Source organism: Ursus americanus, chromosome 8 (assembly GCF_024610735.1).
Source record: "Ursus americanus isolate L20-20 chromosome 8, mUrsAme1.1.p, whole genome shotgun sequence".
Taxonomy (NCBI): Eukaryota; Metazoa; Chordata; class Mammalia; order Carnivora; family Ursidae; genus Ursus; species Ursus americanus.
The window spans coordinates 45,037,385-45,051,151 of NC_142134.1; the positions used below are offsets into that span (position 1 = coordinate 45,037,385).

A 13,767-nucleotide genomic window follows, 5' to 3' on the forward strand; every position below is an offset into this window, starting at 1 on the left:
CTCTCCCTCTGCTCACACATGTGTGCATACACGCACACATGTGCACTGTGTCTCTCTCAATAAATAAATCTTTAAACAATATCACCTAACTGGAATGAGTTAGAAGTATTCTAGTTATTTCAAACTGTCTACTACCTTGTCTACATATTTCTAATAATCTCTTATGAATATATTTTAAATCAAGCTCCAAGATATAATTTTAAAAACACTTAATATTCAGAAAAAACATTTTTAGTCTATGGCTATAACACCCTGAACACACTAATCTTGTCTTGGAAGCTAAGCAGGGTCAGGCCTGGTTAGTACTTAGATGGGAGAAAAAACATTTTTTAAAATTACATAAAAGCGACTGCTTTTTCAAAAAGGATCCTCTACACAAGGAAGAAATAACAATTTGGTGTCAAAACAGATTCAGAAGCTCTGTAATCATATCTTATATGTTATTTTCATATAATAACCACTACTTCTTCTAGCCAACCAGACTATGCTTTATCACATGCCAGTTTAAATGTTTAGTCTCCCCTTTGTCTCCTCTGAACATTTTTAGCTTACACTCTAATAAAAGTACTATTTAAATAATTAAGCAAAATAAGCGATTTTAAGTACATGGCTGTCAAGTAAACACAAGGCAAAAAAGAAAACCTATTGAGGATAATTAATCACACATCAATTCGTCACTACATAAGTATTCCAAAAAACAGTAACTTTCTTAAGAGATTGAGAGAAATTCCAAGAAAGAGTCAATATTTTTCCTACATTTCTACCCACACTGGCATGCTCTATTAAATGCCATAAATAGTGACAGACACATTTTGTCAGCTTTGTGAGTGCTATTAAACAAAAGAGCATAAAAGCAATGTGAACTAAAATGCCAAGTTAGAAACAAAAAACAAGGGAAGGAAAGTGAATACATTTATTAAGTACCTACTGGGAGCCAGAGAAACATGCTAGGCTTTTGCATAAACATTATCATCTGGTCCTTAAAATAACCATACTAGGTTCATCATTCTTATAAGAAAACTAAGCTCACAGAAGTTAAATAATGCTCACAGTCACTCAGTAACTAAGTGCTAGAATGACAATGAGGTCTCTTAGGTTCTCACCCTGTACCTTTCACCACATTAGAATTTCCCAAGTAGTGAGATGATTTTAGATGATACCAAACCTATTTTTAAACAGTTGTTTTAATTTGTATGGAGGAAAAAAAACCCGTGCTATATAAAACCCATTATTTCATGGATATGATTTTTTTGGTTTTTTTTATTTATTCATTTGAGAGAGAGTGAGCGAGCAAGCGCATAAGCAGCAGGGAGTGTCAGAGGGAGGAGGAGACTCCTAGATGAGCAAGGAGCCTGATACGGGGCTCCATCCCAGGACTCCAGGATGATGACCTGAGCCAAAGGCAAAAGCTTGACCAACTGAGCCACCCAGGTGCCCCCATGGATATTATTCTTTAGGATGAAGTGAAATAAAAATGAGAAGATTGGAGGGGGAAAAGCTATTATGTAATTGCACAGGGTTATGTGCATATGGCAAAAACTCATGATGGCATGCATGCTGAAATTCAAAGCAAAGAACTGCCTTCCTAAAAACATACCCACTCAATACTTATCTGATTTTTTGATTAAAGAAGGAGATGAATTTACAAGTAAAATTATAGACATACCTGACATAGTTTGATCAAGTTTGTGGATAAGAGACTTTTTAGCACATTCAACATCAGGACTTGGGTAATCCAAAACTTGCCTGCACCAAACTAATGGACTAACTGACTTCTGCATTGGTGTAAGTTTTTTCTTTGGTGATGAATACAGCCTAGAAGAAAACAAAAACAAAAACAAAAGGGTAACATTCATTATTAAGCACAAGGTCATAAGACAGAGATCCTTTTGGACAGATTTAAATTGGGATTGGGGCGTTGTAGGTGTTATAGATTATCTTTAAAATCATCCACATTTTACTTTGTGCATAAAAAGAAAATGACCAAAAACGAGCAAAAATAGCCCAACTTCAAATTTTAAATAAACCCAAATGAAGCCAACTGTCCAATCCTAAAATAAGTCTTATTTTTCTCTTTTGTCTCATTTTTTTTTTTAAAGATTTTATTTATTTATGTGACAGAGAGACAGCCAGCGAGAGAGGGAACACAGCAAGCGAGTGAGAGAGGAAGAAGCAGGCTCCCAGCAGAGGAGCCCGATGTGGGACTCGATCCCGGAACGCCGGGATCACGCCCTGAGCCGAAGGCAGACGCTTTAACGACTGCGCTACCCAGGCGCCCCTCTTTTGTCTCATTACAAAAACTATGAGCAAACATGTCTTTACAAGAGTTTATTCTGTTTTCACTAGTACTTGACCAACTCCCTAATATAACCATATCATTAAGTATTGTCTAGGAGACAGAAGGAAGAGATAAGTACCTTGTTTTCCGCCTCCCAGTTGCCTTCCTACCACAGACTACACAAAAATCCACCTTAGTAACTCATTCCTTTTAGTTAAGCAGTACACACTCTGTAGCCCTCTTTTCAAGCTATGATACATCAGAGAAAAGCAATACTTTAAATCCTTAATAACTTAGTATGAATCCATTTATGAAATTTACTTCAGTCTCAGCAAAGAAGAATAGGACAGTTATTTTATAAGTTCATGTGGAAAGGATACAAAAAGAAAAGGTGAACAGAAGACAAAGGAGGGAAACACTTAAATTTTCTACTTCATAGTTTTCCCTCAGATTGGTCTACATTATGTCAATTGATACGGATTTATTTCAAAGAGATGCCATACAAAAAATGTGAAGTTACTTGAATTCTAACCAGAGTAAATTATGACACTGTAAGTGGAATTAACGAAGTAAACAAAAGTATACTTTGATTTATCCACATAAATGTCTAAATAAGGCCAAGAGTTAGTAATTCCACATTTTACTTTAATCGAGTTAGGGCAATAAAATGAAGTGTGTTTTGGCAGAAATATTTAAATATATCTCTATCATACCAGAATTGATGAACTACTTTCTAGTGATACTATATACATCTCCCATCTTTTTCTCATCTCCCCTACTTGTAACTTAGGTGTGTCACTCACATCAACTATTTAGCTCTGATCAAGATAATCAAGACTAATAGGATAAATAATAATTTCTCTAGTCAACAATCCATGTTCATTTGGACAAAAATGAAATAAAATTTCAATTTTTAAAATAACTTATTAAGAATTCAAAATGAAAAGAAACCAAGGGGGTTCACTCTCTTTCCAATTCAAATATTACAAATGTTTCATAATACATCTCTAACTCAGCATTCCCATTTTGTGATAACTATCATATACAGATATTCTAGGTTAGCAAAAACCTAGCAAACAAAGCCTCTATAGATGAATAAACATTAATAAAATACTTTGATAGTATCATCACTCTTTCAACATATAACTTTTCCCTACACAGACTGGTTTCACACAATTTACCCTATGACTCATGTGTACTTAGTCTCACAGCTAATAGTAAAGGAATATACTACTGTAAAAAGTGCAAGGAGCATGAGTGAGCCTCAAAAACATACTCAAAGAAGCCAGACACCAAAACCACACATATTATATGATTCCATTTATATGAAATGTCTAGAAAAGGACACAGAGCAGAAAGTAGATTAGTCACTGCCTAGGACTGGAAGTAGGAATGGGGAGGAGATTTCTTTTAGAGGGATATAAATGTTCTAAAATTACATGGTGATGATGGCTGTGGTAACAATGTCATGATAGTAAACACACTAAATTCTTGAATTATATGATAAGTTTTCTTGTACATAAATTACACAGGTATGGGTAAATTTTATAGTAAATTATATCCTGATAAAGCTTTTATAAAAAATTGCAAGGTGCTTTTAGAATCTTTAAAAAGACAGAATCTACTATAATCTAACTGAATAAAACAGTAATTCAAAATCAATTACACTAAAGCATCATCATCTTTCCTACACTACATGCATGGTAGCTTTCCATTTTTGTCAATGGCACCATAATTCTTTTAGTTATAAAAGCTAAAAATGTAAGAGTAATTTTGGATTCCTCTGTTTTATTTCCTACCTTCATCAATAATCTGTTACCAAGTTTTGCTGATCCTACATGTACAAACTACCTTTCCCCCCCCAATTCCTATATTTACTTCCCTAGCTGGCAACAGAGACTGCCCCTTCCTTCTATAACAGATAAAAGTTAATGTAGCAACTTGTACATTCGTAGAGTGATGAAAAGAGGGAGACGAGTATGCCAACTATCTTCTCTCACTCTATCCTCTTATTTCAGTGCCATATCACTACCCCCAAGCCTAAAAATGGAGTGCTGTAGCCCAAATGGTATTGGCACGAAATTATTCATTGGTCAAGGAACCTTTGGTTGAGGTTTCTAAAGCTGCCAGAGGACTCATAAACTGAGTTGTAGCTTGTACCTGGATCCTCTTTTAGCAAGACCCAAGGTGTTTCAGTCCCTGAATTTTAAAGAAAAATCCCAAATAAAAATATTTGAATAACTATACATATTTTCTCCTTTGTTTCTTACAAACACATAGACTTCTTCAAAATAACTTTTGTTTTTCTCACTCTGGTGCTTTTGAAGTTTTTAAATAATAATATTTGGCTTAATTAAGAGGGACTTAGTTCTGATGGACACCACCAGTATATAGGTGGCTGATGCAACTCACAACAGGTTGAGATTTGTCAAGTTTTTACTTGCCAAGAAAACATGAAACATATAACTTCATTACCCTAATTCTGCTAAAATTAAGTCATAGAGCCTCCACCTCTACCCAGCATCAACGATGTAGGAGGCAAGGGGAAGTGAGCACCTCATCTCCCTTTCCCAGTCCTCTACATGTCAGTAGAGCTGAGCACAGGGCTAATTTTACCCCCATCTATCTGGAAGGAGAAAAAAAGCCGGGGCTCCACTTTTGCTGACATGATACCAGCATGGCTTGGCAGAGCGCTGAACATCTACCCCACTCACTACATCTAAACAAGACTGCCTACTAAAAAAGAAGAAATACGATTATGAGTGTCACAATACCCAGAATGTCCAGGATACAACTGGAAATCACTCATCATACCAAAAAAAAAAAAAAAAAAAAAAAAAAAACCCAAAAAAAAAACCAAAACCAGTTAAATGAGGGACAGAGAACAAAAACACTTGAGTCAAATTGAAAACAAAAAGCAAAATGGCAGACATGAATCCAACCACAGCAATAATTACATTAAATGTGAAAAAGACCATAAACAATCTACTCAAAAGAGATGGTCAGACTGGATTTAAAAAAAAAAAAAAAAAAAGACCCAACTATATTTTACCTATAGAAGAAACACCTGAGATTCAAAGTCACAAGTAGGGGCGCCTGGGTGGCTCAGTTGGTTAAGCGCCTGCCTTCAGCTCAGGTCATGATCCCAGGGTCCTGGGATCAAGCCCCATGATGGGCTCTCTGCTTAGCGGGGAGCCTGCTTCTCCCTCTCCCTGCTGCTCCCTCTGCTTGTGCTCTCTGTCAAATAAATAAAATCTTTAAAACAAACAAAAAAACAAAGTCACAAGTAGGTTGAACTAAAAGATGAGAAGATATATCATGCTAATAGTAACCATAAGAGAGCTGGCGTTTAAGGTAAATATTACTAGAGACAAAGAAAAACATATAAATATATCAGGAAGGTATAACAATCAAATGTAGATACCTAATAACAGCAAAATAAAAGAAAAAAGAGACAATTGAGAAATTTTATTTATAGTTATCAATAGCTCCCTCTTACCTGAAAAAAGAGCTACCTAGAGAAATCAGTAAGGATATGGCAATCTTGAACATTATCAATCCATTTTACTTTACTGACAATTAAGGGGCACTCAAGCCACCAATAACAGAATACACATTCTTTTTAAGTGCACATGGAACATTCTTCAGGTCAGGCCAATTCAACCATGAAAAAGTCTTTCTGAGTTTAAAATACATAATATTCTTCAAACCACAATGGAATTAAATTAGTAATCAACATAAAGAAATTGAGTAAATCCCAAATACTTGGAAATTAACAACACACTTGTAAATAACCACAGATCAAAGGATATATCACAAGGGAAATTAGAAAATAATCTTGAACTAAATAAAAACAAAAATATATCAATAATTAGGTGATGAAGACAGTGAAGTACTTAGAGGAAAATTTATAATTTTAAACACATTAGGAAAGAAAAGAGGTCTCAGATCAACAATCTAAGCATAAAAAAATAAGAAGAGCAAATTAAATACAAGGAGGAAAATAGAAATATTAGCAAAAATCAGTGAAACAGAAAAATAGACGGGGGGAAAATCCAAAGTTGGTTCTTTGAAAAGATCTAAAAATGATACATCTTTAGATTTACCAAAAAAAAGTTAGAAAACACTAATTACTAAAAGTAGAAATAAAGAGTGAACACTGCTACAAACAAGATGATAAAGGAATATTATGAACAATTTTATGCAAACAGGTAACTTAAGACAGAATATACAAATTCCTAGAAAGATATGTTACCAAATGGGACTCAAAAAGAAATAGAAAATCTAAAGAGATTTATAAAAAGAAACTGAATAATTACTAATTCCTGCAAAAACTCATGCCCAGATGTCTTCACTTACCAATGTTATCAACAGTAAGGAAAAAATACCAATCCTACACAAACTCCTTCAGAAAAATAGATCTAATTGTAAAAGACTGAATTCTTCTAGGACTGGGAGTAAAGTTAAGTATGCAAACTCTCATCGTATCTATACAGTGCTATCCTGCAGTGTCTAGCCAGTGGAAGTCAAGAAAAAGAAATTAAAGATATCATATTGAAAAGAAAAAAGCAGGGGCACCTGGGTGGCTCAGTTGTTAAGCGTCTGCCTTTGGCTCAGGGTCCTGGAACTGAGCCCCATGTCGGGCTCCCTGCTGAGCAGGGAGCCTGCTTCTCCCTCTCCCTCTGCCTGCTGCTTCCCCTACTTGTGCTCTGTCAAATAAATAAGTAAAATCAAGAAAGAAAAGAAAAGAAAAGAAGAAAAGAAAAGAAAAAGGGAGGGAGAGGGAGAGAAAGAAAAACAAACAAACAAACAAACAAACAAACAAACACAGTCTTTATTTGCAGACAACATGATCCTATATACAGAAATGACTTTTAGGAATCCACCAAAATCAAAAACACCCAACTAGAATAAATGTGTTTAGTAAGGTCATGGGATGTAAGTTCAATAGGCAAAAAATCAATTGTATTTCTATACATTATCAATAACAATTCAAATAGGATATAACAAATGAAGTGTAAGTGTTCTACACTGAAAACAAACATTGTTGAGATAAAGAAGACTTAAATAAATGGAGAGATGTACTATGTTCATAGACCTGAAGACTCGATATTGTTAAGAGGTCAATTTTTCTAAACTGATCTACACAACTGACACAATACATAAAAACTCTCAGCAGGCATTTATATATATACTGACAAGCTAATTCTAAAAGCTATAGGAAAATGTAAAGGGTAAGGAATGACCAAAACAACTTAGAAAAAGAAAAATCCTTAAAAACAAAAAAAACAACCCCTGAAAATCTCTTGTTTTACTTTCTTCTGATCCCTTCTATACAATGAGGCCTAACTGTATTCTAAAATATGAATCAGAGTATGTTAATATTCCTGAGCTAAAAATTCTGTGCCATTTTCTTTTTTGCCCTTATGATAGAGCCCTTTCCAAAAAATGACCCCCACAGCCCTTGAGGCATGAGCAGTGTGATCTATTGCAGTACTCCTTTTTTTTTTTTTTAAAGCTATATTTCTCACCCTCCTCCACCACCCAAATCTTAATAACAGCCATATGGTACTAATTTCTATTCCTGGAAAGTCCAACACTTTTGCTTCTGGGTCACACATACACACTGTTCCCTTTGCCTGAAACAAGCTCAATTCTACTTTTTGCTTATCTCACCCTCCCCTGCCCACCCTCAGCCAGCCCATTCCTACTTTTTACTGCATCTTGGCTTAAATGTCACTTTATCAGGGAAACCTTTCTTCAACACCTCCTGTAAGACTAGTACTATATAGTGAAGCAAGGTGTTTTAACAAAGCATCTTTGCAGCCACTTAAACATGTCCCATCAAAAAGGAAATTCCTCTAACATTCATTCTAATTACAAAAGACCTACTTTATACTTTTTTCATTTTTGTCCTTTTGAAGCTTTTAAGTTAGTATTTGTAAGCTAAAAAGAGGCATTTAAAAAATGTACTAGAGACAATAAAAATGCTAAAATATGGGTGAACCCCAAAAACATTATACTAAATTAAAGAAGCCAGCCACAAAAGACGACATCCCACATGATACCGTTTATACAGAATATCTAGGATAGGCCAATCTGTGAGACAAAGAAGTAAATTAGTGGTTGCCTAGGGGAGGAAGAGGGGGTAGGAAGAAGAGAATGGAAAGTGACTGTTAATGGTTACAGGGTTTCTTTGGGGGATGCTGAAAATATTCTGAAACAAAACTATGGTGACGGTTGTACTATTGTGTAAATATACTAGAAATAACTGAATACTAAAAACCATAGTACACTTTCAATAGGCCAACTTTGCAGTATGTAAATTACCTCAATAAAGCTGTTTTAAAAATCTGTTAGAAATAAATTGGCCCTCACAGACACATGAAAAAATGCTCAACATTGCTCGGCATTAGGGAAATACAAATCAAAACCACAATGAGATACCACCTCACACCAGTCAGAATGGCTAAAATTAACAAGTCAGGAAATGACAGATGTTGGCAAGGATACAGAGAAAGGGGAACCCTCCTACACTGTTGGTGGGAATGCAAGCTGGTACAGCCACTGCAGAAAACAGTATGGAAGCTCCTCAAAAAGTTGAAAATAGGGGCACCTGGGTGGTTCAGCCGGTAAGGGTCTGCCTTCGGCTCAGGTCATGATCCCAGAGTCCTGGGATCGAGCCCTACATTGGGCTCCCTGCTCAGTGGGAAGCCTGCTTCTCCCTCTCCCTCTGCCTGCAGCTTTGTGCTCGCTTGCTCTCTTAAATAAACAAAATCTTAAAAAAAAAAAAAAAAAAAAGTTGAAAATAGAGCTACCCTACAGCCCAGCAATTGCACTACTGGTTACTTACCCCAAAGAGACAAATGTAGCGATCCAAAGGGGCACCTGCACCCCAATGTTTATAGCAGCAATGTCCACAATATCCAAGCTATGGAAAGAGCCCAGATATCCACTGACAGATGAATGGATAAAGATGATGTGGGGTGTGTGTGTGTCTGTGTGTAAATAATGGAATATTACGCAGCCATCAAAAAATGAAATACTGCCTTTGCAACAACATGGATGGAACTAGAGGATATTATGCCAAGTGAAATAAGTCAATCAGAGAAAGACGATTATCATATGATCTCACTCGTATGTGGAATTTAAAAAACAAAACAGAGGATCATAGGGAAGAGAAGAAAAAATAAAACAAGATGAAACCAGAGAGGGAAACAAATCATAAGAGACTCTTAATCATAGGAAACAAACTGAGGGGTGCTGGAAGGGAGGGAGGTGGAGGGATGAGATAACTGCGTGACGGACATTAAGGAGGGTATGTGATATAATGAGCACTGGGTATTATATAAGACTGATGAATCACAGACCTCTACCTCTGAAACCAATAATAATTATATGTTGATTAAAAATTTTTTAAATTTTTAAATTAAAAAGAAATTGGCCCTAAAGATACTTTTTTCCTCAGAATGATCATTACAGAAGAATTAAACATCATTAAATATAATTTATGTACATTGTTGAAGACTGAGAGAACTAGTAGAAATGTAGTATTAATATTATGAAACTGACAGTAATAAATCATATTTTGTCCCATATGTCACACATACCTATATAATACGATTGGTGACAAAAACAGCTAAGAACATACCTATTATTTTTTAAAAAGTATAATGACCTTCAGTAATATAAGAATGTATAAATGTAAGGAGTGGTAATAACCTCCCTCTGCCTACCAGTTTTATCCCCCCAAGTTATTTACAGTTTGGAATAGGTCTCTCCTCACTTTCTGATGAACACATAGTAGCCATATAATTGAATGATGGAAAAATAAATAAATAATGGATAGTAAATGAGACTGGAGTTACTTTACTGAATTTATGGTAACCATAGTAATCACTTTTCATATTGTAGTCAGCTGAGAGTAAGCTAGTGAAGCTAACAACAACAAAGATTGAACTTCAAAATAAAAATAAAAGTTATATTAAAAATGTTACTGGGGGGCGCCTGGGTGGCTCCATCAGTTAAGAGTCTGCCTTCGGCTCAGGTCATGATCCCGGGGTCCTGGGATAGAGCCCCGCGTTGGGCCCCTGCTTGCCAGGAGCCTGGCTTCTCCCTCTCCTCCCTGCTTGTGCTCTCTCTGGCTGTCTCTCTCTCTCTCTCTCTTAAATAAATAAAATCTGAAGAAGAAAAAAAAAAACAGATGGCTATTCACTTAGACCTAGCTTAAATGTTAAAAATAATAAAATTGTTACTGGAATGAATTTTAGATTAGTGCGTAAATTTTTACAGGCCCAGGAAAATAATCAGATTTTAACACCTCAAAATCATCCTTCTCTATTTATTAAGGCATATGCAAGGCTAAAAAAGAGCCTCTTTCTTCACAAAGTTCAATGCAGAATCCCTGGCACAATGATTGACATTTTGAGATAATTAAATATTTGCATCTGAATGAAGACTGAATAAAGCAACCATGATTACAATATTTAAAACTGCACATGAAAAAAGGTAAAGGAAACATACTAAGTAAATAAGATCAAAGTGACTATTAAGATTACTTTTGTTTCAATTTTTGTAATTTTATGATTTTTTTAAAACTTTCATTAATAGAAGTATCTTTGGTTTTACCCACAACTAATTATAACTTAATAATTCTAAATTCTAAGGACATATTGCTTTATAATGATTTACCAAGCTTTCTTAGTCAATGTGGCAATAGAAAGTGGTATTATTCATATTTTATCAAATGTTTATTACACGCCAGGCATGGTTTCAATATTTTAAATATACTCTTTCAATCTTTTTTTTTTTTTTTAAGATTTTTTAGTTTTGCAAGAGTGAGGGAGAGAGTGAGCCGCGTGTGCGAGTGAGAGAGAGTGGGAGCACGAGGCGGGGCATGGGGGGGGGCAGAGGGAGAAACTGACTCCCTGCTGAGCAGGGAGCGATGCGGGTGGCGGGGCTCAATCCTAGGATCCTGGAATCATGACCTGAGCCCACCACAGACACTTAACTGACTGAGCCACCCAGGCACCCTAACTCCTTCAATCTTCACAACAAACCCATGAATAGTTGCTATTATAATCCCCATTTTACAGATAAGGTTACTGAGGCACAATGCGATAAATGACTTGTCCAAAGTGACACAGTTACTAAATGACAAAACCAGTATTAGTCCAGAACCTGTGCTCTTAACTATTATATTTTACTGCCTAATGAGGCTCTTGGCTGGCTCAGTCAGTAGAGCATGGGACTCTTGATCTCAGGATCATGAATTCGAGCCCCGCGATGGGGGTCGACTTTACTTAAAAACAAAAGATTCCAGTGTACTCATCATTGTAATGGCTCTTGACGTTCCTTGTTCTCTTTTCCTAAGCCCTACCAACCATAAAGTATAAAGTTGTAATCGATCCCACTATTACAGTAAAAAAATCAGAACTCAATTCTCAATTGGAAAAAATATCTTCAGTTCATATATATACCAAGAGTCTTTTTGAAATTTTAGATTGATCATGCCATTATTAACTATTATATTTGGCCCATTATCAGACTTAAAGGCATATATACTACATTTATATGAAGAAATATAAAATACTCTCCTGGTTTTTAGAGAACTATCATTGGTATTACCAATAATAATGGTAATTATTAGCAAAGCAAATTCATTAAGAAATTCTTATGCAGTTTACAAGCACTGGGACACCTGGGTGGCTCAGTCTGTTAAGCGTCTGCCTTCGGCTCAGGTCATGACCCCAGGGTCCTAGGATCGAGTCCCGCATCGCATCGGGCTCCCAAGTAGCCCCCTTCTCTGTGTGCCGCTCCCCCTGCTTGTGCTCTGACAAATAAATAAATAAAATCTTAAAAAAAAAAAAAAAGTTTACAAGCACTGAAGTGACATTAGCTACAGGACAGAATACATATATATAAACAGAAAGTATGACAGCAAAATATAACACAGTGAACCAAAAACAGGGCAGAGCAAGCAAGCAAGCAAGCTGAAAAGACTAAAGAAAAGTTTTAAAACAGTGAATTCCAAGATTTCAGACAGTGACACTCTATGCATCCATTTTCATTTCATGACTCTCTTGATTCTCATTCCAGTATGGCAAGAGTTTTTTAATTTAAGAAAATCAAAACAGTTTTGATGTTTTCTGGGATTCCACAAAAGTGAGGTTGGAATTTACTTCTTCAAAAACACAATCTTCTAGTGTTTGAGGCACAGCCACATACTGCTGAGAACAGTAGTTACAGTAAGACCAACCTAGAGTGCAGCAATCGAAAACTGAGGTGTTGGGGTTTTTGGTGTTTTGTTTTGTTTGAGAAAAGACATCAGGAAGGCTGGGAGTCTCAAACTGTACCAGGCTGCAAAATTTTGACAATAGCTGCAAAGCATGACAGTCCTTAAACATATAATTTCAGCCACAACCACATACATAGATAACAATTACTGCTGATAGCAGAATTTTTTAGTCCACAAAGAACATAAATTACATCTGTGTACACACACACACACATACAGATATATAGGTTACATGTATATGAAGTGTGTGTATTTGTGTAAAACCCACGCTGATTCTTTTATAGTACTTTGTTTGTTAATAACTAAATTTTTATTGGTGAAATGCCTTAAACAGGATTTTATCTGTAGAAGCCATGGTACTGATAGCCAATAAGTCATAACTTTTAGCAAATAACATGTCCTTCGAATTCCAGATAATAACGCATACATACTATAATGACTTTTGACAGTTTGTCAACTAAGGTTACGTTTTTAAAATTAATATATTTTTCTTATTGTTAAGAAAGTTTCTGCACATATATCTGAGAAAAGACAGGAGAGGATAAAGTTAGAATCCACAAAACACTGATAACAAAGGTTTGTTAATACAATACAGATTAAACAACTCTTATCAGAGAATTTTCTATTTGCAGTATTCCTACAGCTTCTAAAATCAGGTTTTTTTTTTTTTAAGATTTTATTTATTTGAGAGAGAGAGAGAGAATGAGAGGGAGAGAGAGAGCATGCGCATGAGGCGGGGGGGAGGGTCAGAGGAAGAAGCAGACTCCATGCTGAGCAGGGAGCCCTATGCAGGACTGGATCCCTATGCCGGACTCCAGGATCATGACTGAGCCGAAGGCAGCTGCTTAACCAACTGAGCCACCCAGGCGTCCCCTAAAATTAGTTTCTTGAATTATAAAATATTTTATCCACTTTGCGAAAATATGAACAAAATAATGGGAGGAATCTAAATACATATATATGTTTAAATATTTATATTTAAATATATGTGTTTAAATATTTGTATTTAAATATATGTGTTTATCCCCAACAACAGGTTGGCCTAAAATATCAGGTAACTGAAGTGCTAAAGAAAATCTGCAATATTTTTATGTTACATGCCAGAGTAGAAGTGAGAATGGTACACTGCACTCTGTTAATAGAATTAAAGTTAATATTAAGACCAGCTCAAACATTTTCTTCTCTTTTTCTT

At 35.6% G+C, this 13,767-nt stretch overlaps 1 protein-coding gene across 2 annotated transcripts in view; it reads right to left on the reverse strand.

Annotated features, from left to right (window-relative positions):
* SLAIN2 (SLAIN family member 2) overlaps positions 1-13,767 on the reverse strand; it is a 78,060-nt gene that overhangs the window by 46,176 nt on the left and 18,117 nt on the right. For both annotated transcript variants that reach the window (XM_045815851.2, XM_045815850.2), the window contains exon 2: positions 1,667-1,815. In XM_045815851.2, the coding sequence (XP_045671807.1) occupies positions 1,667-1,815 (149 nt within the window). The remainder of the gene's footprint in view (positions 1-1,666; positions 1,816-13,767) is intronic.